The sequence below is a fragment of the Arachis stenosperma genome, chromosome 6 (genome assembly GCF_014773155.1).
Source record: "Arachis stenosperma cultivar V10309 chromosome 6, arast.V10309.gnm1.PFL2, whole genome shotgun sequence".
In the NCBI taxonomy this organism is placed as follows: domain Eukaryota; kingdom Viridiplantae; phylum Streptophyta; class Magnoliopsida; order Fabales; family Fabaceae; genus Arachis; species Arachis stenosperma.
In genome coordinates, this window is record NC_080382.1 from 66,709,965 (window position 1) to 66,737,149 (window position 27,185).

At 44.3% G+C, this 27,185-nt stretch overlaps 1 protein-coding gene and 1 non-coding gene across 2 annotated transcripts; both read right to left on the bottom strand.

Moving 5' to 3' along the window:
* Window positions 1-346: 346 nt before the first annotated feature.
* On the bottom strand, window positions 347-454 carry LOC130937665 (small nucleolar RNA R71). The gene has a single exon (XR_009068872.1). It is a non-coding gene; the product is annotated as a small nucleolar RNA R71 (small nucleolar RNA).
* A 24,784-nt stretch (window positions 455-25,238) lies between these two features.
* Window positions 25,239-26,844, bottom strand: LOC130934146 (uncharacterized). Its single transcript, XM_057863734.1, has 2 exons — window positions 25,360-26,844; window positions 25,239-25,250 (listed from the first exon to the last, which is right to left on the bottom strand). Exons 1-2 carry the CDS (start codon window positions 26,842-26,844, stop codon window positions 25,239-25,241), a joined length of 1,497 nt encoding a protein of 498 aa, XP_057719717.1.
* Window positions 26,845-27,185: the final 341 nt, after the last annotated feature.

Below are 27,185 nucleotides of genomic sequence, written 5' to 3' on the forward strand. Positions count from 1 at the left end.
TGCACCTACTCCCGACTTCTATGGGAGAAGCATCTCTATCCCTGCCATTGGAGCAAACAACTTTGAGCTTAAGCCTCAATTAGTTTCTCTAATGCAACAGAATTGCAAGTTCCATGGACTTCCATTGGAAGATCCTCATCAGTTCTTAGTTGAATTCTTGCAAATCTGTGACACTGTCAAGACTAATGGGGTTGACCCTGAGGTCTACAGACTTATGCTATTCCCTTTTGCTGTAAGAGACAGAGCTAGGATATGGTTGGACTTACAACCTAAAGACAGCCTGAACTCTTGGAAAAAGCTAGTTAATGCCTTCTTGGCAAAGTTCTTTCCACCTCAAAAATTGAGTAAGCTTAGAGTGGAAGTCCAAACCTTCAGACAGAAGAAAGGTGAATCCCTCTATGAAGCTTGGGAAAGATACAAACAATTGATCAGAAAATGTCCTTCTGACATGCTTTCTGAATGGAGCATCATAGGTATTTTCTATGATGGTCTGTCTGAACTATCCAAGATGTCTTTGGATAGCTCTGCTGGAGGATCTCTTCATCTGAAGAAGACGCCTACAGAAGCTCAAGAGCTAATTGAAATGGTTGCAAATAACCAATTCATGTATACTTCTGAAAGGAATCCTGTGAACAATGGGACAAGTCAGAAGAAAGGAGTTCTTGAGATTGATACTCTGAATGCCATATTAGCTCAGAACAAAATATTGACTCAGCAAGTCAATTTTATTTCTCAAAGTCTGTCTGGAATGCAAAATGCACCTGGCAGTACTAAGGATGCTTCATTTGAAGAAGAAGCTTATGATCCTGAGAACCCTTCAATGGAAGAGGTGAATTACATGGGAGAACCCTATGGAAACACCTATAATTCTTCATGGAGAAATCACCCAAATTTCTCATGGAAGGATCAACAGAGACCTCAACAAGGTTTCAACAACAATAATGGTTGAAGAAACAGGTTTAGCAATGGCAAGCCTTTTCCATCATCTTCTCAGCAACAGACAGAGAATTCTAAGCAGAACACCTCTGACTTTGCGACCATGGCCTCTGATCTGATCAAAACCACTCAAAGTTTTATGACTGAAACAAGGTCCTCCATTAGAAATTTGGAGGCACAAGTGGGACAACTGAGCAAGAAAGTTACTGAACTCCCTCCTAGTACTCTTCCAAGCAATACAGAAGAAAATCCAAAAGGAGAGTGCAAGGCCATCAACATGGCCGAATTTGGAGAGGAAGGAGAGGAAGTGAACGCCACTGAGGAAGACCTCAATGGGCGTGCACTAGCCTCCACTGGGTTCCCCAATGAGGAACCATGGGAATCTGAGGCTCAAAATGAGACCATAGAGATTCCATTGGACCTACTTCTGCCATTCATGAGCTCTGATGAGTATTCTTCCTCTGAAGAGGATGAGTATGTCACTGAAGAGCAAGTTGCTAAATACCTTGGAGCAATCATGAAGCTAAATGACAAGTTATTTGGAAATGAGACTTGGGAGAACAAACCTCCTTTGCTCACCAAAGAACTAGATGACTTGTCTAAGCAGAAATTACCTCAAAAGAGACAAGATCCTGGGAAGTTTTCAATACCTTGTACCATAGGCACCATGACCTTCAAGAAGGCTCTGTGTGACTTAGGGTCAAGTGTAAACCTCATGCCTCTCTCTGTAATGGAGAAGCTAGGGATCTTTGAGGTGCAAGCTGCAAGAATCTCACTAGAGATGGCAGACAATTCAAGAAAACAAGCTTATGGACTTGTAGAGGATGTTCTGGTGAAAATTGAAGACCATTACATCCCTGCTGATTTCATAGTCCTAGAGACTGGGAAGTGCATGGATGAAGCCATCATCCTTGGCAGACCCTTCCTAGCCACAACAAAGGCTATGATTGATGTTGATAGAGGTGAACTGATCATTCAAGTGAATGAGGAGTCCTTTGTGTTTAAGGCTCAAGGATATCCCTCTGTCACCATGGAGAGGAAGCATAAAGAGCTTCTCTCAAGACAGAGTCAAACAGAGCCCCCACAGTCAAACTCTAAGTTTGGTGTTGGGAGGCCACAACCAAACTCTAAGTTTGGTGTTGAACCCCCACAGTCAAACTCTAAGTTTGGTGTTGGGAGGTTCCAACATTGCTCTGAGCATCTGTGAGGCTCCATGAGAGCCCACTGTCAAGCTATTGACATTAAAGAAGCGCTTGTTGGGAGGCAACCCAATCTTACTATATTTTATCTATTTCCCTTTGTTATTTTATGTTTTCTGTAGGTTGATGATCATGAGAAGTCACAAAATCAATTGAAAAAGCAAAAACAGAATGAAAAACAGAAAGAAAAACAGCACACCCTGGAGGAAGATGTTGCTGGCGTTTAAACGCCAGTAAGGCTAGCAGTTGGGCGTTTAACGCCCAGTCTGGCACCATTCTGGGCGTTTAACGCCAGAAAGGGGCACCAGACTGGCGTTAAACGCCAGAAAAGGGCAAGAACCTGGCGTTAAACGCCAGAAATGGGCACCAGCCCGGCGTTTAACGCTAGATTTGGCACAAAACGCAAATTTTCTTGCCACTTGGTGCAGGGATGACTTTTCCTTGACACCTCAGGATCTGTGGACCCCACAGGATCCCCACCAACCCCACCACCCTCTTTCTTCTTCACCCATTCACCAATCACCTCAACACCTCTTCCCAAAAAAAAAAAACCCTTCACCTATCAAATCCCATCTTTCTCTTCACCACTCACATCCATCCTTCATAAAACTCCACCTACCTCACCCTTCAAATTCAAACCACTTTCCCTCCCAAACCCACCCATACATGACCGAACCATGAGCCCCCCTCTCCTATATAAACCCTTCTTCACTCCTTCATTTTCACACAACCTAAACACCACTTCTCCCCCTCTTTGGCTGAACACAAAGCCATTCCCTTCTTCCTCATTTCTTCTTCTTCTACTCTCTTCTTTCTTCTTTTGCTCGAGGACGAGCAAACCTTTTAAGTTTGGTGTGGTAAAAGCATTGCTTCTTGTTTTTCCATAACCATTTATGGCATCCAAGGCTGGAGAAACCTCTAGAAAGAGGAAAGGGAAGGCAAAAGCTTCCACCTCCGAGTCATGGGAGATGGAGAGATTCATCTCAAGGGTGCATCAAGACCACTTCTATGAAGTTGTGGCCTTGAAGAAGGTGATCCCCGAGGTCCCTTTTTCACTCAAAAAGAGTGAATATCCAGAGATCCGACATGAGATCCGAAGAAGAGGTTGGGAAGTTCTTACCAACCCCATTTAACAAGTCGGAATCTTAATGGTTCAAGAGTTCTATGCCAATGCATGGATCACCAAGAGCCATGATCAAAGTGTGAACCCGATCCCGAAGAATTGGCTTACAATGGTTCGGGGGAAATACTTAGATTTTAGTCCGAAAAATGTAAGGTTGGCATTCAACTTGCCTATGATGCAAGGAGATGAACATCCTTACACTAGAAGGGTCAACTTTGATCAAAGGTTGGACCAAGTCCTCACTGACATCTGTGAAGAGGGCGCCCAATGGAAGAGAGATTCAAGAGGGAAGCCGGTTCAATTAAGAAGGCATGACCTCAAGCCCGTGGCTAGAGGATGGTTGGAGTTTATCCAACGCTCAATCATTCCCACTAGCAACCGGTCTGAAGTTACTCTAGACCGGGCCATCATGATCCATAGCATCATGATTGGAGAAGAAGTAGAAGTTCATGAGGTTATAGCCCAAGAACTCTATAAGGTGGCAGACAAGTCCTCTACCTTAGCAAGGTTAGCCTTTCCTCATCTCATTTGTCACCTCTGTTATTCAGTAGGAGTTGACATAGAAGGAGACATCCTCATTGATGAGGACAAACCCATCACTAAGAAAAGGATGGAGCAAACAAGAGACCCCTCTCATCATGAGATCCCTGAGATGCCTCAAGGGATGCACTTTCCTCCACAAGACTATTGGGAGCAAATTAACACCACCCTAGGAGAATTGAGTTCCAACATGGGACAACTAAGGGTGGAGCACCAAGAACATTCCATCCTCCTCCATGAAATTAGAGAAGATCAAAGAATCATGAGAGAGGAGCAACAAAGACAAGGAAGAGACATTGAGGAGCTCAAGCACTCCATAAGATCTTCAAGAGGAAGAACAAGCCGCCATCACTGAGGTGGACCCGTTCTTTAATCTCCTTGTTCTTTATTTTCTTGTTTTTTTCGAAATTTATGCTTATGTTTATCCATGTTTGTGTCTTATGATCATTAGTGTCTTAGTGTCTATGCCTTAAAGTTATGAATGTCCTATGAATCCATCACCTCTCTTAAATAAAAAAAAGTGTTCTTAATTGAAAAAGAAAAGAATTGCATGAATTTTGAATTTTATAACAGTTTAATTATTTTGATGTGGTGGTAATACTTTTTGTTTTCTGAATGTATGCTTGAACAGTGCATATGTCTTTTGAATTTGTGGTTCATGAATGTTGGCTCTTGAAAGAATGATGAAAAAGGAGACATGTTACTGAGGATCTGAAAAATCATTAAAATGATTCTTGAAGCAAGAAAAAGCAGTGAATACAAAAAAAAAAGGAGAAAAACGAAAAAAAAAGGGGAAAGAGAAAAAGAAAGAAAAAGAAAGAAATAAAGTTGTGATCCAAGGCAAAAAGAGTGTGCTTAAGAACCCTGGACACCTCTAATTGGGGACTTTAGCAAAGCTGAGTCACAATCTGAAAAGGTTCACCCAATTATGTGTCTGTGGCATGTATGTATCCGGTGGTAATACTGGAAGACAGAGTGCTTTGGGCCACGGCCAAGACTCAATAAGTAGCTGTGTTCAAGAATCATCATACTTAACTAGGAGAATCAATGACACTATCTGGATTCTGAGTTCCTAAAGAAGCCAATCATTCTGAATTTCAAAGGATAAAGTGAGATGCCAAAACTATTCAGAGGCAAAAAGCTAAAAGCCCCGCTCATCTAATTAATACTGATCTTCATAGATGATTTTGGAATTCATTACATATTCTCTTCTTTTTATCTTATTTGATTTTCAGTTGCTTGGGGACAAGCAACAATTTAAGTTTGGTGTTGTGATGAGCGGATAATTTATACGCTTTTTGGCATTGTTTTTAGTATGTTTTTAGTATGATCCAGTTAGTTTTTAGTATATTTTTATTAGTTTTTAGTTAAAATTCACTTTTCTGGACTTTACTATGAGTTTGTGTATTTTTCTGTGATTTCAGGTATTTTCTGGCTGAAATTGAGGGACCTGAGCAAAAATCTGATTCAGAGACTGAAAAGGACTGCAGATGCTGTTGGATTCTGACCTCCCTGCACTCGAAGTGGATTTTCTGGAGCTATAGAAGTTCAATTGGCGCGCTCTCAACGGCGTTGGAAAGTAGACATCCTGGGCTTTCCAGCAATATATGATAGTCCATACTTTGCCCAAGATTTGATGGCCCAAACCGGCGTTCAAAGTCACCTTCAGAATTCCCAGCGTTAAACGCCGGAACTGGCACCAAAATGGGAGTTAAACGCCCAAACTGGCATAAAAGCTGGCGTTTAACTCCAAGAAGAGTCTCTACACGAAAAATGCTTCATTGCTCAGCCCAAGCACACACCAAGTGGGCCCGGAAGTGGATTTTTATGACATTTACTCATCTTTGTAATTCTTAAGCTACTAGTTCCCTATAAGTAGACCTTTGACTATTGTATTTTCATCTTGGTTCTTCTGGTGCCCTCTTTGGGACCGAAGCCAATGATCACTCTTGTTCTTATGTATTTTCAACGGTGGAGTTTCTACACACCATAGATTAAGGTGTGGAGCTCTGCTGTACCTCGAGTATTAATGCAATTACTATTGTTCTTCTATTCAATTCCGCTTGTTCTTGTTCCAAGATATCACTTGTTCTTCAACTTGATGAATGTGATGATCCGTGACACTCATCATCATTCTCACCTATGAACGTGTGACTGACAACCACCTCCGTTCTACCTTAGATTGGGTGAATATCTCTTGAATTCCTGATACACGATGCATGGTTGATCGCCTGACAACCGAGCGCTCGCCTGACAAAGCAGCCAGCCATTCCGTGAGATCAGAGTCTTCGTGGTATAGGCAAGAACTAATGGCGGCATTCAAGAGAATCCGGAAGGTCTAACCTTGTCTGTGGTATTCTGAGTAGGATTCAATGATTGAGTGACTGTGACGTGCTTCAAACTCCTGAGGGCGGGGCGTTAGTGACAGACGCAAAAGAATCACTGGATTCTATTCCGGCCCGATCGAGAGCCGACAGCTGGATAGCCGTGCCGTGACAGGGTGCGTTGAACATTTCCACTGAGAGGATGGGAGGTAGCCACTGACAACGGTGAAACCCTTGCATAAGCTTGCCATGGAAAGGAGTAAGAAGTATTGGATGAAGACAGTATGAAAGCAGAGAGACGGAAGGGACAAAGCATCTTCATACGCTTATCTGAAGTTCTCACCAATGGAATACATAAGTATCTCTATCTTTATCTTTATGTTTTATTCATCATCTATACCCATTTGAGTCTGCCTGACTAAGATTTACAAGGTGACCATAGCTTGCTTCATACCAACAATCTCCGTGGGATCGACCCTTACTCGCGTAAGGTTTATTACTTGGACGACCCAGTGCACTTGCTGGTTAGTTGTGCGAAGTTGTAGTGATCACAATTTTGCGCACCAATGGGCCTCGTTAAAACCCTTGCAGTCACCTCGCTTTGAGGGCAAGGGGAAATAGTACCCCCTCTTTAATTCTTGTTTATCAATAATGGAACAAAAATTCTTGTAACAAAGTAAATATAAAGAAGAGAAAAACAAAACAGATGACAAAGTGAATAAAAATAAAGGTAAAAGATAACCATCTGATCGGTAGGTCGTTGGTCATTCAAGAGTAGAACTTCTTAAGATTTGTCACATTTCAAGTCCTCGGGACCTCTTTTCCATCTAGCCATTCCAACTTGTAGGCACCTTTCCTGAGCACTTCTCTTACTCTGTAAGGTCTTCCCAACTGGGAGTTAGCTGTGATTGTAATGCAGCACTATCCTCTGTTTCAGAGCTGTCACCAACAAATGAGTCATATCCCTTGTCTCATCTATCAAGTCTTTTTCAATGGCTTCACTAGTCCCTCCTAGGAGTAATCTTGGACTTGGTTCTCCGCTCTACTAGAATGACCACATCTACTGAAATAACCGCATCAATGCCATAAGTAAGCCGGAAAGGCATTTTTCTGGTGGAAGATTATGGTGTTGTCTAATTGGACCATAAGACAGAGGCTAACTCGTCTATCCAGGAGCCCTTTCATTGATCAAAATGCTTCTTTAACCTACTGAGGATAACTTTGTTCGTCGCCTCGGCTTGCCCGTTACTCTGGGGGTGCTCCGTAGAGGGAAACCTATGTTTGAGTCCCAGTCCTACTAAGAACTTTCCAAATTTTTGGTCAGGAAATTGTGTCTCATTGTCCGACACAACGATCTATAGTATCACAAACCTAGCAATTACTTGCCTTTAGAGGAACTTCCGACAATTCGCAGACTAGATACTAGCCAACGATTTCACTTTCACACACTTAGTGAAATAGTCAATAGCCACAATGAGGTACTTGACTTGACCTGGGGCCACCAGGAATGGCCCCAAGAGGTCAATTCCCCACTGTGAAAAAGGCCTGAGACCAGCATGGAACTCAGCTCTTCTGCTAGCGCCTTGTGGAAATTTGCATTTTCTTAGCACTTTCTGCACTTTTTCACGAACTCTCGGGCATCCGTCTTCATAGAAGGCCAATAGTATCCAGCTCTGACGAGCTTACGAGCTAAAGATATCCCCGCCAATGTTTTGGCCGCAACATCCTTCGTAGACTTCGCTTAAGACGTAGTCATCTGGTTAGGGCGTAGGCACTTTAGTAGGGCCTGATTAAGTCCTCTTTTGTATAGTTATCCCTGTATTACTGCATACTTAGCATAACTGCTTCACTTTTTCCAGATACTTTTGCAACATTGGGTCTTTAGCTTGATAGGTCTCGCTTACTTGTGAGGTTACGACCTGAGAGTCACTATTTAACCTCCATCTTTGTTACTTTGACCTCCCTGGCTAAAGTTAAGCCGCCTATCAGGACCTCATACTCAGCTTGGTGGTTTGAAACTGGGAATTCAAACTTGATAAATTGCTCATAAGTCATTCCTTCTGAGTTTTCTAAAATGATCGTGGCTCCTCCGAATGTTTGGTTGGACGCTCTATCAACAAGGGGTTTCCACCGTGTGTTCGGATTCCCGGGAGCATCTCCAGTTACTTCAATTAGGAAATCAACCGTCGCTTGAGCTTTGATCGCATGTCGAGGTTCATACTGTATGTCATATTGGGATAATTTTATTACCTAAGTCATCATACGTCCCTCCAGGTCAGGATTCTGTAGAATCTGCTTAATCACCTGATCGGTTCTAAGGGTAATCGGATGCCCCTGAAAGTACTACCTTAACCTTTGGGAGGAGACCAACAAAGCGTAGGCTAATTTCTCCAGCCAAGTGTATCTTAGCTCTTCCCCTTGGAGCACCTTGCTTATGAAGTATACAGGCTGTTGCAGCTTATCTTCCTCCCAAGATAGAGGTACAGAGTCTCTCCCTCCTTTGGCTTACCGAGTATTGGTGGTTCCGACAAGATTCTCTTGAAGTGACTGAAAGCTTTCTTGCATTCTAGGATCCATTCAAAGGTCATTCCCTTCTTTATTAGGTTGAAAAAAGGTAGCACCTTCACTGCTGACACATCGAGGAACCGTGATAAAGCCATCAACCTTCCAGCCAGCCTTTGAACATCCTTCATACAACCAAGACATCTCATTCAGAGAACGGCTTCGCACTTATCCGGGTTGGCCTCTACTCCTCTTTGTGTGATCATGAATCTAAGGAACCTTTCTACTTCCATGGCGCATGCACACTTCAGGGGTTCAGCCTCATATTGTGTCTCTGGAATCAATCGAAAACAAATTCTAGGTCAGTTACCAAATTACTCGATGTCCGTCTTTACCAAAATATCATCCACATAAACATCTATTGACTTACCGGTATGGTCCTTGAAGATTTTTTTCCATTAATCTTTGGTAGGTCACTACTGCATTCTTTAGTCTGTACGACATGACTTTGTAGCAATAAGTCCATGTTGGCATTAGAAATGCCGTTTTATTTTCGTCAGCTCGGTGCATCGGGATCTAGTTGTACCCCGAGTAAGCATCCATGAAGCTAAAAAATCAGTATCCCGCTGCCGCGTCTACTAGGGCATCAATATTGGGAAGGGGGAATGAATCTTTGGGACACGCCTTATTGAGATCTAAGTAGTTGACGCACATCATTCACTTTCCATTCGCTTTCTTTATAAGTACCACATTTGAGAGCCACGTTGAGTAGTCTAGTTCTCTGATCAAACCGGCTTCCAACAGGATAGCCATTTCTGTGGCTACCTTATCAGCTCTTTTCGGTGACATTTTCCTCTTCCGTTGTGCAACTAGTTTGGCTTCAAGTTTCACGGCTAAACAGTGTGACATGAAGTCGGGGTCTACCCCTGGAATTTCTCCAAACATAAACTTATCTTCCATATCCCCTACCCGAAATTTCTCCAAGTCTCCTTGCGGCTCTGACCTTAGTTTTTCGTCAACTCTCGCATCCAAGTCTACCAAAAACACTCTAGTTGCTTCTTTTGACTCTTTCCGAGTGATAGCCTGGCGTTGTCATGGGCAACCTCCATTTCCAAGTCTCCCCGGACCAACCTTACAGATCTGCTGTCCGTCATAAATTTCATCGTAAGGAGTTTCGTGCAAATGATGGTCGACAGCTCATTAATGGTTCTCCTGCCTAGGATGACGTTGTACGCCGTGAAATCCTTCAGGACCACGAACTCTGTCATCGCTAACTCCCTATTCTCCCCTGATCCAATGCAGATCGGGAGTGTGACAAACCCCGTGACGATCGCTTTTGAGGTCACACTCTTTGAGCCCTAGGGCGTCGAACACATTCCAAAATATGATGTTCGTGGCGGTGTCTGTTTTGTCGGGAAGCCTTTGCCTGGGCTTCACAGCTCGGCTCTAATCTTCCTCGGATCATTCTATTTCTCTCCTTCTAGGTTCCCAGATGAACTGAGAGAAATCTGCTAACTTTTCTTCTTAAATAGCTTGCCCCAAATAATCCTTCAAATCAAAACAGTCTTACATTTTGTGGCTGAAACCTTTGTAGTAATCATAGTAAGGGCTTTTGTTCCCTCCAGTCCTGTCCTTGAGCTGCCTTGGCTTGGCCAATATGTCTTTTACCATAATCTGTTGATAGACCTTAACAATGGGTGCAGTTAGAGGGTGTAATTGGTGAACTTACCCACTCGGAAAAATAGCTTGAAAGATTTTCCAAATGTATCCTCTCTCGACACTTCTTTAGGTCTTTAGTGTTGCTAGTTTGATGAGCTGGTTGATTGGGTAACTGCCATTTATTGGCGGCTACCACTTGACTGACCCGTTCGTCATTGATGTACTCCCGTGCATCACTTTAGATCTCTTGCATCATCCACATGGGTCTGGTGGAGAGGTGCTTCCTGATATCCTCGTTCACCAAACTGTTGGTCAGACATAGGCTTGCTACGAAATCCGTCAAGTTGTCGATCTCCAAGCATTCATCATTGAACTGGTCCAGAAACTTTCTCGTCGACTCGCCAACACATTGAGTCACTCCGAGCAAGTTAATTGGGTGCTTGGCCTTAGCTATCCGAGTGGTGAATCGTGCCAGAAACTTTTGCGTGATGTCTGCAAAGGCTGTAATGGACCCTTGCAAAAGCGCATTGAACCAGCAGATTATCGGACCCGCCAGGGTTACAGGGAACGCTAGGCTTCTGACGGCGTCACCCACGCCCTCAAAGTTCATTCTGGCCTCAAAAGACGTTAGATACTCTTGTGGGTCTTTGGTCCCATCATACCTCATGCCAATTAGCTTGTCAAATTTCTTCGACAGGCAAACCTTGAGGATAGATGGGTGGAAAGGAATAGCTCTCATTATAACGGGATCTCGCCATTTTTTTCTCTGTCTTTTTTCGGTCCCCACAGTCCTCTGAACTGTCATGGGTGTAGGTGAGGGACCGAGTGTCAGTTCTGTCACACTCGTCATCCCTCCTAGGAATCTTCTTACGGTCTTCCAACCTCTTTGTGGAAGATCGGGTTCGTGACAGGCTCGGACGAGAGTCTCGGCTGTGTTCGGAATGATAGCGGTCCCTCGCTACCAGTTTTCTCTCCAAGTTTTGCACTCTGTGTCTAAATTCTTGCATAATTCAAGAGATACCGCTCCCAGTACCACCAAACGGGTGTTTCTCAGGAGACCGGGCATGGGTGTCGCCCTGGTACGACGGGGATCTCGGACGTTCCTGTGAGGTCCCCGAACTAACCCTACTCCACAAGTGGGTTCCTCCCTTTGCTCGTACTTCCTCCGTACGAGGAATGAACTCCATTGTCACGTCAGCCACAGACGGCACCAACGTGCGGTTGCTCGCTAGAGTAGTAGATCAAATGGACGTTGGGTTGAGAGCAACGGGTTGATCGTGGGTGTTTCTGGACCTGTGCGTGAGCTTTACGGAGAGGTGTTGTCCCAGTCGTCGGTGGGTTGGTGGGTGGGGCCACCTGCAAGGACATTCTATTGCTAAAGTAAGAGTCTGTACGATGAAGTAGCTAATTAGGCTAAAAGTGACAGGCCTCTCGAGAAGGATAGGTCCCTTCCCATTTATACCTCGTGCTCAGGTGGGCCCTTTGACTCATGCCCGTCCTTTTGGAAGCTTCTGCTAGCTCTCCAGATTTTCATCCAGGAGAGAAACGATACGTGGGTCACCTTCTTGTACGGGTTGAAGCTCCGTTGGACGTGTACGGGTCAAGGACCCGTTGGGTCGGCAGTCCGTATGTTGGACTTCCAGCCCTTATTGGGCTGGGTCCGAGCATATTACATATGATGATAATCTAATCTCAAAAGTTTTCAAAATTATATATCAAGATACATGTATCTTATTGTACACTTCATCTTAAATTTTTCAATATTCATGCGTTGTGTGGAACACACTTCAATATGCATGTTGTTGAGATATAACTTTGTTTTCCCTATTAAAAGGATACATGTTAGTCAATTTGTGGAAGAAAAGTTTGTTAGAGTTTGTTTTTGCTAGTAGAGTGGGTTGAGATATGTTTGGCTGGGTTGTTATGAATGATGAGTCCTCTGTTCTCTCATTCTTAGGGCTATATAAGACTTAGCCTAGCTGTAATTCACACACAATTTTATAATCTCAAATTCTCTTTTCAGTCTTTTTCTCCTTAGTTCTCTAATTCTCTACTCAAACTAAAATTCGTTCATGGTATCAAGAGCTGTGGTACCTTGATCCATGGCTTCATCCATTACTGATGATTCTGCTAACTCAAACCCTCTAAACAATAATACTGTTATTGTTCCAGCAATTTTCACTCCAAAATTTTTTCAGAATCCTATAGCCAACAAATTGAGAAAGAACAAATTCAAAACATGGCAAGCACAGGTACTTGTAGCAATCAGAGGCCAAAATCTGCAAGATCATCTCAAGCATGATTCAATTCCTCCTCAATTTGAATCTGATGCTGATGCTCTCACTAGTACTGAATCCATGAATTACAAGCAACGGAGACAAGAAGATTACAACTTAACTTTTTTTTCTTCTAGCCTCCATGGATCAAGATTTCAATAACAAGATGATTAGCAACACCTTTTGTTATAAAATAAGGGAAAAGCTTAAAGATTATTTCGCCAAGGCTGCAAGATACAAAGTTAAGCAACTCAAATTTCAAAGCAAAACTATCAAAAGAGCTGGGTTAACAGTTACGGATTACATGGGTAAGCTCAAACACCTCTTTTATTCCTTAACAGCATTGAAAAATTCACTCACTACTGAAGAACAAATTGATATTATCATTGAGGGTCTCAATGAAGATTATCAAATATTCATATCCATTGTCTCTGCAAAAACAGAATCATTCATACTCAATGAAGTTAAGAATTTACTACAAACACATGACAATATGCTAGAAAGATTTCGCAAACCAAAATTCATGATTGCTCAAGCACACTATTCACAAACAAATTTTGGGGGAAAGCATGGAAGAGGAGCTAGGTTTAATCGAGGAGGTCACAATTCCTACACCTTAACTCGTCCACAATGCCAGGTTTGTGGAAAACTAGGTCATCTTGCATGGTCATGTTATCATCACTTCGATCAAAGCTTTCCTTCCTCATCTAATTCTCAGGGTTTTTGACCTCCTACCAACTCTCAAAAATCCAGGACTTCCACCACTACAAACTCCACAAGATCCTCCACTCCTCCAACACCTTCTTCTTCCTTTCATCATCCTTAGGCATATGTAGCTGCACCATCAATGTTAACAGATGATTCTTGGCATCTAGATACTGGTGCCTCATACCATCTCACTTCTGACCTGAATAATCTTGTTTCGAGCCATGAACATCATGGACCAGAACAGGTTCGATTAGGAGATTGTTCAGGTATGTTCATCTCATATTCTGGAAATTCATATATTCTTGCAAAAGACTCGAATCGCTTGTTTGCTTTAAATCAACTTTTATATACTCCTGATTTGACAAAGAATTTGTGTTGGTAAATTTTGTGAGGACAATCAGATATTCTTTGAATTTCATGCACACAATTGCTTAGTCAAATATGAACACACTCGAGAAACTCTTCTACATGGACATAGGACTCAAAGAATCTACAATTTTGTTAATACTATCACATATAAAAATCACACCCCTGTTGTTAACAATGCTAAAAAATCAAATTCATGTACCTCTTACACTTTATGACATTATAGACTTGGACATGCTGCTCTTAAAATTGTAAAACGTGTCCTTACAAATTGTAATCCTCCAAAATATAATAAAATTGTCAATTCTTCATATTTTTTAACTCTGCTTGTGATCATTGCATACAAGCAAAAATGCATAAGTTACCATTTCTTATTTCAGAAATTACATATCATTATCCTTTAAAACTTGTTTACTCTAACATTTGGGATCTAGCACCCATGATTTCTCATATTGGATTTCAATATTATGTAACTTTTATCGATGCATACTCTAGATATACCTGTATCTATTTGCTTGTAAATAAGTCACAGGTTTTTGAAACTTTTAAACAATATAAAGCATCCATGGAAAACTCACAGGTCACAACATCAAAATGTTTCAATCCAATAATGGTAAGGAATATCTCTCTCATTCCTTTAAAGAATACCTTCAACTTTATGGCATTTTTTAGCGTTTATCATGTCCATACATCTCAGAACAAAATGGACGAGCAGAGAGGAAGCATCGCCACATCACTAAAATGGGTTTGGCCATGCTTTCTCATGCTAAAATGCCTTTCACCTACTGGGATGAATCTTTTTTAACTCCTACATATATAGTTAAAATGCTTTTCTTTGCTAAACTTGATTACACCTTTTTTAAGACCTTTGGCAGCGCTTGTTACCCCACCTTCATCCTTACAATACTGCCAAATTTCATTTTAAGTCACACAAATGTGTTTTCTTGGGCTATTCCATTCAACACAAAGGTTACAAATGTCTTTCTCCTACTAGTAAAATTTATATTACTCAACATGATCTCTTTGATGAATTTCGATTTCCATTTCAAAGTTTATTCTTCCCCAAACCAGACAATGCAAAATCCTTAGATCAGACACCAGTTCCTTGCATACCAACTATACAACTAATTTTGTCTCCACCTAAAACACCTACTATACCTAACAACAACATTGAACCGCATATAACAACCCGCCCCTCCCATGCGCACGCGCGCGTCCATCCCATCCTCAACCTCATTTGATCTTATACAACTACTAACATCTCATCAGACTTTTTTCCTTGATGAATTCTCGTTATCTAAACCCATACAACAGCAGCAACTAAGGGTGGCAAACGGGCCAAAATCTACCGGGCCAGTCCACGTAACCCGCTAAAAAAGATGAGTTGGGTTGAAAAATTGAGACCGCCATATTTTAAAAGCCTGCCTAACTCGCACCGCTTAAACCGCGGGATTTAGCGGGGCGAGACGGGCCTCCTTAGCGGGCCCAATGTTTTTTTTTTTTGCTAGGGACATTTTTTGAAAATATTCTAATTTAGTATTCTGGATTTAAGGTTTTACGTTTGATTGATTATGTTCTAAACTTGTAGATGTTTAATTATATGTTTTGGACAGTGCTTATTTTGCTTTGGACAATATTAGTTTTATTATTTTATTTTAAAAAGCTTGGTTTATGATTATATTTATTATATATTTATAATTTTAAAGACTTTAATGTTTGTGAATTTAGAAATTATAAATTTATTAAAATAGTTATGAAATTATATATATTGTTTAATATTTAAAAGTAAAAAAAAAAAGAGATTTAGCGGGTTTAGCCTGCCAGCCCATTGTTAGGCGGGACGGAGTGAGGTTTCAGGACCGTCTCACTAGGCGGGATGGGCCAGCCCGCTCGAGGGCGGACTTTTGGCAGGACAGGGCGGGCTTTCCCATTTGCCACCCCTAGCAGCAACCCGTCTCTGTAGTAGACATTCTACTACCTCCCAACAGCACACACCTTACTAATACTCATAAAATGATCACTAGATCAAAGAGTGGCATATCAAAACCTAAAGCATATACTACTTCTATACATAGCACTAACGATATAGAAGAACAACCACCCAAGAATGCTACTTTAGCTCTCACAATACCAAAATGGCATGATGCCATAAAAGAGGAATACAAAGCCCTCATGAACATCAAAATATGGACTCTTGTCATACCTCCACCTCATGCTAATATTATTAGTTGCAAGTGGGTCTTTACAATTAAAAAGAACCTAGATGGTACCATACAACGTTACAAAGTTTGCTTGGTGGCAAAAGGGTTCCACCAAGCTGAAGGCTTTGATTTTAAGAAAGTTTTTAGTCCAGTTATAAAACCTGCCACTGTACGTGTGATTCTATCTATTGCTTTATTTAGGAATTGGGTGATATGCCAATTTGATTTTAATAATGTATTTTTAAATGGAGATTTACATCAAGCTATTTATATGACACAGTCTTTAGAATTTGTTTAAAATACATCAGACATGCTTTGTAAACTAAATAAGAGCCTTTATGGCCTCAAACAAACACCACGAGAGTAGATTTTTTTTTTGGTGATTTCACAAGAGTGGTTTTTGAAACTTAGCCATACTCTACAAAAATTTGGTTTTTACTCTACAAAATCAGATACTTCCCTTTTTGTTAGAAATGATGACAAAAGTGTTATGTGTTTATTTTGTTATGTTGATGATATTATATTTACGGGTAGTGATTTTCATGCTGTATCTGACATGATACAAAAATTGTATAATATTTTCTCTCTTAAAGATCTTAGGTATTTAAATTATTTTTTAGGTATTGAAGTCTTACATCCTCAAACAAGACAACTACATTTATCTCAAACAAGATATATTACAAATTTCTTATCCAAAGTTGGCATGCAAGGAGCTGCTCCCATGCCCACTCCAATGGTCTCCTCCCTTCAACTACTGTCGTTAAGATCTCAAGATTTTGAAGATCCAACTTTATACTGGTCTGTAGTGGGAGCTCTACAATATGTCACCATCACTAGGTCTAAGCTTTCTTTTGCCGTTTGTAAAGTAACTCAGTACATGCACAAGCTACTGGTATCTCATTGGAAGACTGTTAAAATAAATTTTACGCTACCTGCAAGGAACAAAAACTTATGGGTTAATTTTTCGTACATGCAATGACTACATAATATATGGGTTTTCGAATTCTGATTGGGCAGCTGACCTCGATAATCGAAAATCAATCTCTGGGTATTGTATATATTTGGGAACTAACTTAATTATCTGGTCATGCAGGAAACAAAACACAATCTCCATATCTTCCACCGAAGCAGAGTTCAGGATCTTGACAGCGTGTGAAGGGGACATTTGCTGGTTCACAAATCTATTGATGGAACTTAGAATAAAGCTCCAGACTGCTCCTACAATTCTGTGTAATAATATGAGCATAGTTTTCTTAGCTTATAATCCGGTGTTACATGACAAGACAAAACATTTTCAGCTAGATATTCAAGTCATTCGAGACAAGCTTACCAAAAGGTAATTGCATGTGGTCCACATTTCAGAAAGTGAGCAAATCGCAAATATTTTGACCAAATTTCTCATTGTTGTCATTTTTGAGCGGTCGAAGAGCAAACTCGGAATGGTTCCAAAACCAATGTTAAATTTGAAAAGGGATGAAAAAGATACGAATTAGTCAATTTATGAACGAAAAATTTGTTAGAATTTATTATTGCTAGTAGAGTGGATTGAGATATGTTCGACTAAATTGTTATGAATGATAAGTCTTCTATTCTCTTATTTTTAGAATATATAAGACTGAGTCTAACTATAATTTATACATAATTTTATAATCTCGAATTCTCTTTTCAAATTTTTTTTCTAATTTTTTAATTCTTTGTTCAAACTAAAATTCGTTCGTCCTATAATATTAGTGGAGCTGATGAAAAGTAGCGTAAAGTAAGTGACACCAATATTGTTGAGTCGTATATATATCTTTCAAAACATATAATTGGCATGCATTACAGTAGTGATGAATTAAGATTGATTCTGTCTTTCAATAATCCAATGCAATTCTTTGTTGAACTGCAATTAATTCCACCTATATATATAGGATCATTTCATTTGGTTATGATGATATTAAAATTTCTCCAACTATAGTGCTCCACCAACTACGAACATATGTATAATATAACCGAAACAAATTTTTTTATTTTCTACCTCGATTTATTATATATACGCATGCGTGCGCATGGGATTAATTCGTTTATTTGGGACCACAAATTATCTGATATTACAATGTACCAAATAAAAATAAGGTCTACAAGATTCAACTTTTTGTGTTAGCTCGTTGGGATATATATATGAAATTAAACTTGGCCTTTTCAACATGGTTGGTTTATCATTATTATTTTTGCTAGTTTATCTTTCTATTCATCATGTAACTAACATTTTGTATCTATTATTTGTTTTAGGATCTATTAAATTTTTATCTTATCTTTATTTATTTTTATTTTTTATAGACAATATTTTATATATATTTAATTTTATTTTATAATTTTTTAATTAATCAATTAAAAAATACAAATATAATATTTTTATTTTTTTATAATTTTATTAAAACCTGCGGGTTTCAATTCAATATTTTATATATTCCTTATTGTTAAAATATGTTCGGTGGTCGGTTGCCGGACAGGTCGAGTGGTTATGGGATGGGGTGAGGACGCCTCACTCGCGGTTGTGCTAAGCCCGGATTTGCCACGTAACCAAGCTCCCGTTGTGAAGGAAAAAGGGGGGTGCCACCTGCAAAGACACTCCGACGCTCTAGTCAGCTAGTGTGCAGGCGGGAGAAAATGATAGGAGAAAAGGTGACGTACCTCGGGGGAAGAGCCAGTCTTCCCCTTATATACATGTCAGTAGTGGGCCCCTTATGGGGACAGGCCCATTTTCTCAAGGACGCTGCCCCATAGCTGCGTGTGAGCCGTACGGGACGCGTGTCCGGGTCGGTTGGAGGGCGCGTAACCGGGTCGGGTGGAGCTCGGGCCGGGTTGACCCGTGGGGATCTTGGGCCAGGCCGTAACAGTGCCCCCACGCGCCAATGGTAGTCGTGGGAGCTATCAATGGCGTGTCGTCTCGCATCTCACTTGTTCTCGTCAGGTCGGCCGCTCGTGGGGGGAATATGCCCCCAACGCGCGTGTCCTTTGGTTGCATAAGCGACCGTTTCACCACATCGTTTCTGGCGCCGAGCATTGAATGCTCATAATGGGGTGGAAAAACCCTGTTTGAAAAGACCATTCTGCCCCCAGGTTTTTTGCGCTTCCTGGGGGGCAGTTTTTAAACAATCAGTTTTATGCTTCTTCACTTCTTCATACTTCCCTTTTCTGCCTTCTTCTTGCTCCCAAATCTCAGAACATCCCCTGTGGTGCCCTCGCACATCTCTCCCCTCGCATCTTTTCTTATCTGCAATTTCATCCTCCTTCCACTAATTCAGGTAATTCTTGAACTCTTTTCCCTTTATGCTTTGTTCTTGCATGCTTGTTGCCTGGTTTTTGTTGTTGTTGCGTAGCCTCTCAGTTGTGGTTAGATGTGTTAGGGGGGAAGTACCATCCCAGGGTAGGTTTTTCCTTGGTCCTTTCGCGTTTTAATTCTGTTTGGCCTTAGTTGGGGAGTAGTGGGGGGTAGTGTCTGTATTCGGCCTGAGCAACCGATCTCCTAGACTGACTGGATGGTCCCCCCATGTAGGTATGGCTCGCACGATCTCCCGGACTTCCCCTTCTCCCGCGGCGTACGATCCCTATGCTTGGGTCGTTTCCGATGTGAAGGACTCGCCTAACCAAATGGGCGAGGAGGAGCTCACCGAGTTCCGACAAGCCGAGTACTTGTGCGGAGGAACCGATGAGGAAGCCAATTATGACGTTTTTGTCCCGGCTCCTCACGAGCGATTGTATGAGATCAACTTCAATCATCCCCGAGTTGCCGACTGGATTTGGTTCTACAAATCCATGTTTACCCAAGTTGGAGTTCGTATTCCGTTTTCAGCCTTCCAAATGGCGCTCTTAGGTCGGATTTCCGTGGCGCCGTCGCAGTTGCATCCGAACAGTTGGGCCTCAATCCGCTGTTTCGAGATGGTTTGTGAATATCTTGAGCTGCCGGTGTCCGTAGATATTTTTCTTTTCTTCTTCAATCTTACAAACCCTTCGAAGGAGGGAAAACACAAAAAGGGGTTCATGTCTTTCCGGTCTGCCCAAGGTCGAACGATTTTTGGTTTGTTTGAGGACTCCTACCACGGGTTTAAGGACAAATATTTCAAGGTCCGTCCTATCAAAGGTCGTCATCCCTTTTGGTTGTCGTTGGAGGGGGTACGGCTTATCCCGACCTATTGGAGTTTCGGGGCAGGGTCCAATGCCTTCGTCAAGGTAACCTATAAGGGCATGTCAGCGGTGGATAGGAAGATTGCCGACGTGTTGATGGCGGTCTTTGGGAGGAATCATGTGAATCCTCACCTCCTTATGGGTAACCGGGAGGCCGGTCGTAATTATATTTGTGAGAAGCCTCTGCTTGTTTCTTCTCTTATCTTCTTGCTTTTATTAATAATTCGTTGCGACTAACCGACTTCACCTCCTCTCTCTCTCTCTTTTTTACAGTGGGAATGTCTGCCGAGGTAACGGGTCTTCCTGACTTGTTCCAAACCTTCCTGTGTGGAAGTGATGATGAGGAAGGTAATGAGAAGTCTGCTGCTGGGAAGCCTGCTGCTCCTCCGGAGGACAAGGCTGCTTCCGAGCAAGGGGCTGCGGCCGACGAGACCGGCACCTCGGCTCAAGGTGCCGCGATCGAAGGCGACCAGGCGGTTCATGCTTCCCCCTTCCGTGAGGTTATCGGCACTGGGGGTTCGACGCCTAACCCTGATGCCGATGACGAGGTGGAGGAGGTTCCTAGCTTCAAGAGGAAGAGGAAGGCGTCGTCTAGTCCTGAGGGGGTCCTTACTGTCATGGAGAGGAATTTTGACGCCGGGAACTTTATAGACTCCCAGCTGATTCTCGGTACTGAAGAGTATTTTCACGAGTCATCACTTGCCGGACAGGCGAGGTGGATGTACCGTACCCTCTTACGCGGTGCAGTGATAGCTCGGAAAGCCGAGTTCGAACTGTCTGGGATGGAGTCCCTCCGCAGGAGGTTGGAGTCCGCTGGGAAGGCTAATAACGGGCTCAAAAGTGAAGTTGAGACTCTCCGAGAGCAGTTGGCCCAATCTGAAAAGAAGCTTGACGCCGCCGAGAAGAAAGCTACTGCTGCCGAACAGAAGACCACTACCGCTGAGAAGAAATTGGAAGAGTCGGATGCCACGGTTTCACGTCTTGTCGAGCGCGAAATGGCTTTGGAGAGTCAGGTCGGCGCGGCACAGAAACGGGTGGCCGAAATCGAGAAAGAGAAGCAAGTCGCGGAGGCCGAACTGGCAACATGGAAGGCAAAGTATAAAGACGTCGTCAAGCAAGGGAAGGGTGCGATTTTGGCGACCGAGGAGGCCCTCAAAGCTCAGGTTAAAATTGTTGCCCCCGAGTTTGACACGTCGGCGATCAGTGTTTTCAAGGTCATTAAAGACGGCAAGATTGTTGACGTCCCCAAGAAATGAACCCTCCGTCTAAAACTTTTGTAGTTTAGCCATTTTATTTTGGCTTTTGTGAACAATTTGACTATTTAGTCGTTTGCCCGTTTTAACGTAGTTAACTCTTTCTTATTCGTCTGGCCGTGCTATCGTTTCCATTAACCATTATTGGTTTTATAGTTGCCGTTTATATTAACGAACCGTGGCCTTTTTGCGTAGTCGTTTCTTATCGCGGTATTTGAAGGGGTCCCGGGGTGATCAGTCCCGGGGCCGCGCATCGTCGTCGTGTCGTGATAGAGCGTGTTGTCTGGAAAAGAGAATTTACAAAAGAGAAAATTTGCGCAAGTATATCTTATTCGGCAATTGCATAAGGGACCCGTAGGTCATAATGGAAAGTTTAAATTCGCATCTTAACCACTTAGCTCGATTAGTCGGCGTGTCACCCTGCATTTCAGGAGTAGAACCTTCTCAAGTTGTTTGCGTTCCATGTTCTCGGGACTTCCTTGCCATCAAGCCTCTCTAACTTGAAAGCGCCTTTGCTCATTGCTTCTTTGATTCTATAGAGGCCTTCCCAGTTTGCTGCCAGCTTGCCTGCTCCAGGGGTCGGTGGGCCGATGTCGTTTCGCCTCAGGACGAGATCGCTTGGTTCGAATTCCCTTTTGAGCACTTTGGCGTTGTAGCGTAGGGCCATTCTTTGCTTTAGCGCCGTCTCTGTCAAATGGGCCATTTCTCTGGCTTCGTCTATCAAGTCCTTTTCCACAGCCTCCTCCACTCCTTTCAAAAGTAGCCGGGGGCTCGGTTCCCCGATCTCTACGGGTATTACCGCATCTAACCCATACGTTAGTCGGAAAGGAGTCTCCTTAGTGGAGGATTGTTCGGTTGTTCGGTAAGACCAGAGTACCGAGGCTAGTTCGTTGGCCCAAGCACCCTTTTTATTATCCAATCGCTTTTTCAGCCCTAAGAGGATAATCTTGTTCGCGGACTCCACCTGTCCGTTTGTCTGTGGGTGTTCTACCGAGGAGAACCTCTGTCTTATACCTAGGCCGGCGAGGAATTCTGTGAACCTCTTGTCGGTAAACTGCGTGCCGTTATCCGAGATGATGACTTCTGGGATCCCGAATCACGTTATCACCTGCCTCCACATGAATTTTCTGCAATTGGATGAGGATATGCTAGCTAGCGGTTCAGCTTCTATCCATTTGGTGTAGTAATCAATGGCGACTATGAGGTACTTGACCTGCCCAGGACCGACAGGGAAGGGTCCCAGGAGGTCGACTCCCCATTGAGAGAATGGCCGGGAGGACGTTAACAGGCTTAACTCGGAGGTCGGTGCCCTGTGAAAATTGGCGTTCTCTTGGCACTTCACGCATTTTTTGACGAACTCTTTGGAGTCTGCCATCATTGACGGCCAATAATATCCGGCTCGAATTAATTTTCTTGCTAGGGCCTTGCCTCCTATGTGGTGTCCGCAGCAGCCTTCATGGACTTCCCTGAGGACGTAGTCCGTTTGGTCGGGGTGTAAGCACTTCAATAGGGGCTGGTTGAGCCCTTTCTTGAATAGTTATCCTTGGATGACGGCGTATTTGGCTGCTTCCCTTCTCAGTTTTGCCGCGTCCTTTTCGTCGTCAGGGAGTTTGCCATTTTCTAGGAAGCTAGTGATGGGGTCTAGCCATGAAGAGCCCAGCCTTGTCACGTGCAAGGTGACCGCTGGCTCTCTCGTCATTCCTTGGATGAGAGACCGGTTCCCTTCTCCCGGCTTAGTGCTGGCCAACTTTGATAGGAGGTCTGCCCGTGTGTTCTTTTCTCTAGGCACGTGGTGGATCGTGACCTCCTCGAATTTTTGGCTTAAGTTTTTGACCCTTTCCAAGTACTTTTGTAGTAACGAGACTTTGGCTTGGTAGCTCCCGTTTACCTGGGAGGTGACGACCTGAGAATCGCTGCATACTTCCAGCCTTGTTGCTCCGACTTCCGCTGCTAGGGACAAGCCCCCTATAAGGGCTTCGTATTCTGCCTGGTTGTTCGAAATGGAAAATTCGAACCTGATCGACTGCTCGTATACGACTCCAACCGGGCTTTCCAGGATGATCCCGGCACCTCCAAATGTCTGGTTGGAAGCTCCATCCACGTGGAGCTTCCACCGTGTGCTCGTTTCTTCGGTTGGATCCCCCGTTACTTCTACCAGAAAATCTGCCATCGCCTGCGCCTTGATGGCTTGCCGGGGTTCATATCGTATGTCGTATTGGGAGAGCTCGATGGACCAAGTCATCATTCTCCCCGCCAAGTCGGGTTTTTGAAGTACTTGTCGGATCCCTTGGTCCGTTCTTACGACAACCTGGTGACTTTGGAAGTATTGCTTTAACCTTCGTGAGGAGGTCAAGAGCGCTAGAGCTAGCTTTTCCAGTTTGATGTACCTTAACTCTGCCCCTTGCAGGGCTCTGCTTATGAAATAGACCGGCTGTTGAGCCCTCCCTTCTTCCCGCACCAGAACTGCGGCCAGGGCTTCTCCCGTTATGGCGAGGTACAGGTATAGCGGCTCCCCGTCCTTTGGCTTCCCGAGCACAGGTGGTGCCGCCAAGATTTCCTTGAAGTGTTGAAAGGCTTCCTCACATGCGGGTGTCCATTCGAACGCCATCCCTTTCTTCATAAGGTTAAAGAATGGCAGGGCCTTTGTTGCCGATGCTCCGAGAAACCGGGATAATGAGGTCAGCCGCCCCGTCAACCTTTGGATATCCTTGACACATCCTGGACTCTTCATCTGGAGTATCGCCTGGCACTTCTCCGGGTTGGCTTCTACCCCTCTTTGAGTTATCATAAATCCTAGGAACTTGCCAGCTTCCATGGCGAAGGCACATTTGAGGGGGTTCAGCCTCATGCCGTGTTGCCGGAGAGATGCGAATACGTTTTCCAGATCTTTTAGGAGGTCGTCAGGTCGCGTTGTTTTCGCGAGGACGTCGTCGATGTAGACTTCCACTGTTTTGCCTATAAGATCATGGAATATCTTGTTCATCAGCCTTTGGTATGTTGCTCCTGCATTTTTCAGGCCGAACGGCATCACCTTGTAGCAGAAGGTTCCCCCTGGCGTTATGAACGTCATCTTGTCTTCATCCGGACGGTGCATCGGTATCTGGTTATAACCGGAGTAGGCGTCCATGAAGCTCAGGTAACGGTAGCCCGCCGCAGCGTCGACGAGCGCGTCTATGTTAGGGAGGGGGAAACAATCCTTTGGGCATGCTTTGTTAAGGTCAGAGTAGTCTACACACATTCTCCACTTGTCGTTGTGCTTTTTCAGTAGAACAACATTCGAGAGCCACGTCGAGTAGTCTACTTCTCGTATGAAACCTGCTTCTAGGAGGCTGGCCGTCTGCCTGGCCACTTCCTCCGTCCTTTCTGTCGACATCTTTCTTCTGCGTTGTGTTACCGGGCGTGCTTCCGACCTGACGGCCAGATGGTGCGACATGATTTTTGGGTCTATGCCCGGCATGTCGGCAGGTGTCCAGGCAAACAAATCCCTATTGGCCCTTATCATTTCGATCAAGGGCCCCTTTAACTCGTGTGGGAGATTCTTGTTGATGAACGTGAATTTTTCCTCCGTGGCGCCGATCACGAATTTTTCCAGGTCCCCTTCTGGTTCCGGTCTAGGTTTGTCATCTACTCTGGCGTCCAGGTCAGCTAGGAACACACCGGACGCCTCTTTTGATTTCTTTCTTAGGGAGAGGCTGGCGTTGTCGCAGGCGACCGCCGTCTCGAGATCCCCTCTTATGGACCCTATAGATCCATCATCAGTAACGAACTTCATGACTAGCAGCTTCGTGTTGATTATTGCTTCAACATCGTTTATCGTCTTCCTTCCCAAGATGATGTTATAGGCGGTGGAATCCCGGAGGATCACGAACTCGGCCATCGTCGACCTTCGATCTTGGGCTTGTCCTACCGAGATCGGTAGGGATATTACTCCGTCAGGTTTAATGAAGTGGTCGCCCAATCCGATGACCCCGTGTTGGTGGGTCGTCAGATCGGCGTCTATTAGCCCCAGTGCATCAAATACGTTGCGGAACATGATGTTTGAATCAGCCCCTGTGTCGACAAGGATGCGTTTGACGAGGCCGGTTCCCACTCTGGCCGTAATGACCATGGGAGGGTTTTCCGGGATGTCGTCGAACCATTTGTCTTCTAGGCCGAAAGAAATGGACGGAGGCCTCTTAGAGTTTCGCAGCACCGAGAAGGAGACCGCCAAGACCTTAGCATCTTTCTTGTGCGCCGATCGGGATTTTGGCGCGGCGTTTTTGGCCGTTACCACGTTTATCACAGTGAGGGCGTGGTCTCCATCTTCTAGCTCTTGTCGCCGCTTTGCAGAGCGGGTTTTGGCTTCTTCGTCATGTTCGCGATAGCGCCTCCTCGACTCTCTGATAAGATGGGAGAATGCTGCTAGCTTGCCTTCCCTTATCGCTTGTTCTAGTGCATCTTTCAGGTCAAAGCAGTCCTGCGTTTGGTGACCGTAACCCTTGTGGTAGTCGCAATAGAGGTTCTTGTTTCCTCCCGTACGGTCCTTGAGTGGTCGGGGCTTCGGCAGGATCCCCTTCTCGGCTATTTGTTGATAAACTTCCATGATGGGAAGGGAGAGTGGTGTGTAGTTGGCGAATTTCCCGACCCGGGGGAACGACGTGGGAGCCTTGCTTGGCGCCTCCTCTCTGGTTTGTTCCTTCAGTCTTTCTCCGTTACCGTGTTGCCGAGATTGGCTGTAGCCGGACTGCCGTTTATTGGCGGCCACGACTCGGCTGACTTTCTCATCGTTTATATATTCTTTAGCTACCGTCTGGATCTCGTGCATCGTCCAAACTGGCTTCGTGGTGAGGTGTTTTCGAAAGTTTTCGTTGAGGAGGCCGTTCGTCAGACAAAGGCTGGCCATCGAATCGGTTAGGCCGTCGATTTCCAAGCATTCGTCGTTGAACCGATCTAGGTATTTTCTGGTCAGTTCTCCCTGTCTCTGGGTTACCCCCAGAAGGTTGATTGGGTGCTTTGCCTTTGCTATTCGTGTTGTAAACTGGGCCAGGAATGCACGACTGATGTCTGAAAACCCGTAGATGGACCCTTGCGGGAGGCCGTTAAACCATCTGATCGCGGGTCCCGCGAGGGTTACCGGGAAAGCTCGGCACCTCACCTCGTCCCCTACTCCCTCTAGATTCATCCTCGCTTCAAAGGCCGTGAGGTGTTCTAGAGGGTCTTGAGTTCCATCGTACCTCATGTCCGTTGGTTTGTCGAAGTGCTTCGGCAACCGGACTTCGAGGATGGATCGGTGGAATGGGGTGGTGCCCATTATTACAGGTTGTCGTGTCCTGTTGGACCTCCCGTCTTCGCGATCTCGTGTTGTGCGGCGCGTTTCCCTGCCTCGGGAGTAGATTATCGTGTCATTCCATCTCTTCGGAATCGGGGATTCTTCCCGGGTGCTCTCCGCTTCTGTTCGGGATGCGGAGGTGCGTCGCAAATGGCTTCGGTAGGAGTCTCTTTCTTGGCTTTCGGAGGATGGGGTGTAGCTGGGATCGGTAGTTCGTCCGTCACGCTCCTGGTCGGCCAATTGCCGCTCCAAGTTCTGGACCCTATGACGTAGCTCTTGCATTATTATGGCGCTGTCGCCGCCCGTTCCTCCGAAGGGTCGCGTCCTCGTGTGTTGTTCAGTGTGTTGTCGGGGGGACCTTCGTCGTCCTCTTAGTGAGGCGACAGAGGCCGCCCCTTCCGCTCCGGCTCCTCAGCCTTGGTCTCCGGGACCCGGCACAACATCCATTGAGGTCTGTCCCCACAGACGGCGCCAATGTTCGGTGGTCGGTTGCCGGATAGGTCGGGTGGTTATGGGATGGGGTGAGGACGCCTCACTCGCGGTTGTGCCAAGCTCGAATTTGCCACGTAACCGAGCTCCCGTTGTGAAGGAAAAAGGGGGGTGCCACCTGCAAAGACACTCCG

Bases quoted from the DNA above. Each gene is read 5' to 3' on its own strand.
- LOC130934146 (XM_057863734.1), bottom strand. From the start codon at position 26,844: ATGCAAGAGCTACGTCATAGGGTCCAGAACTTGGAGCGGCAATTGGCC.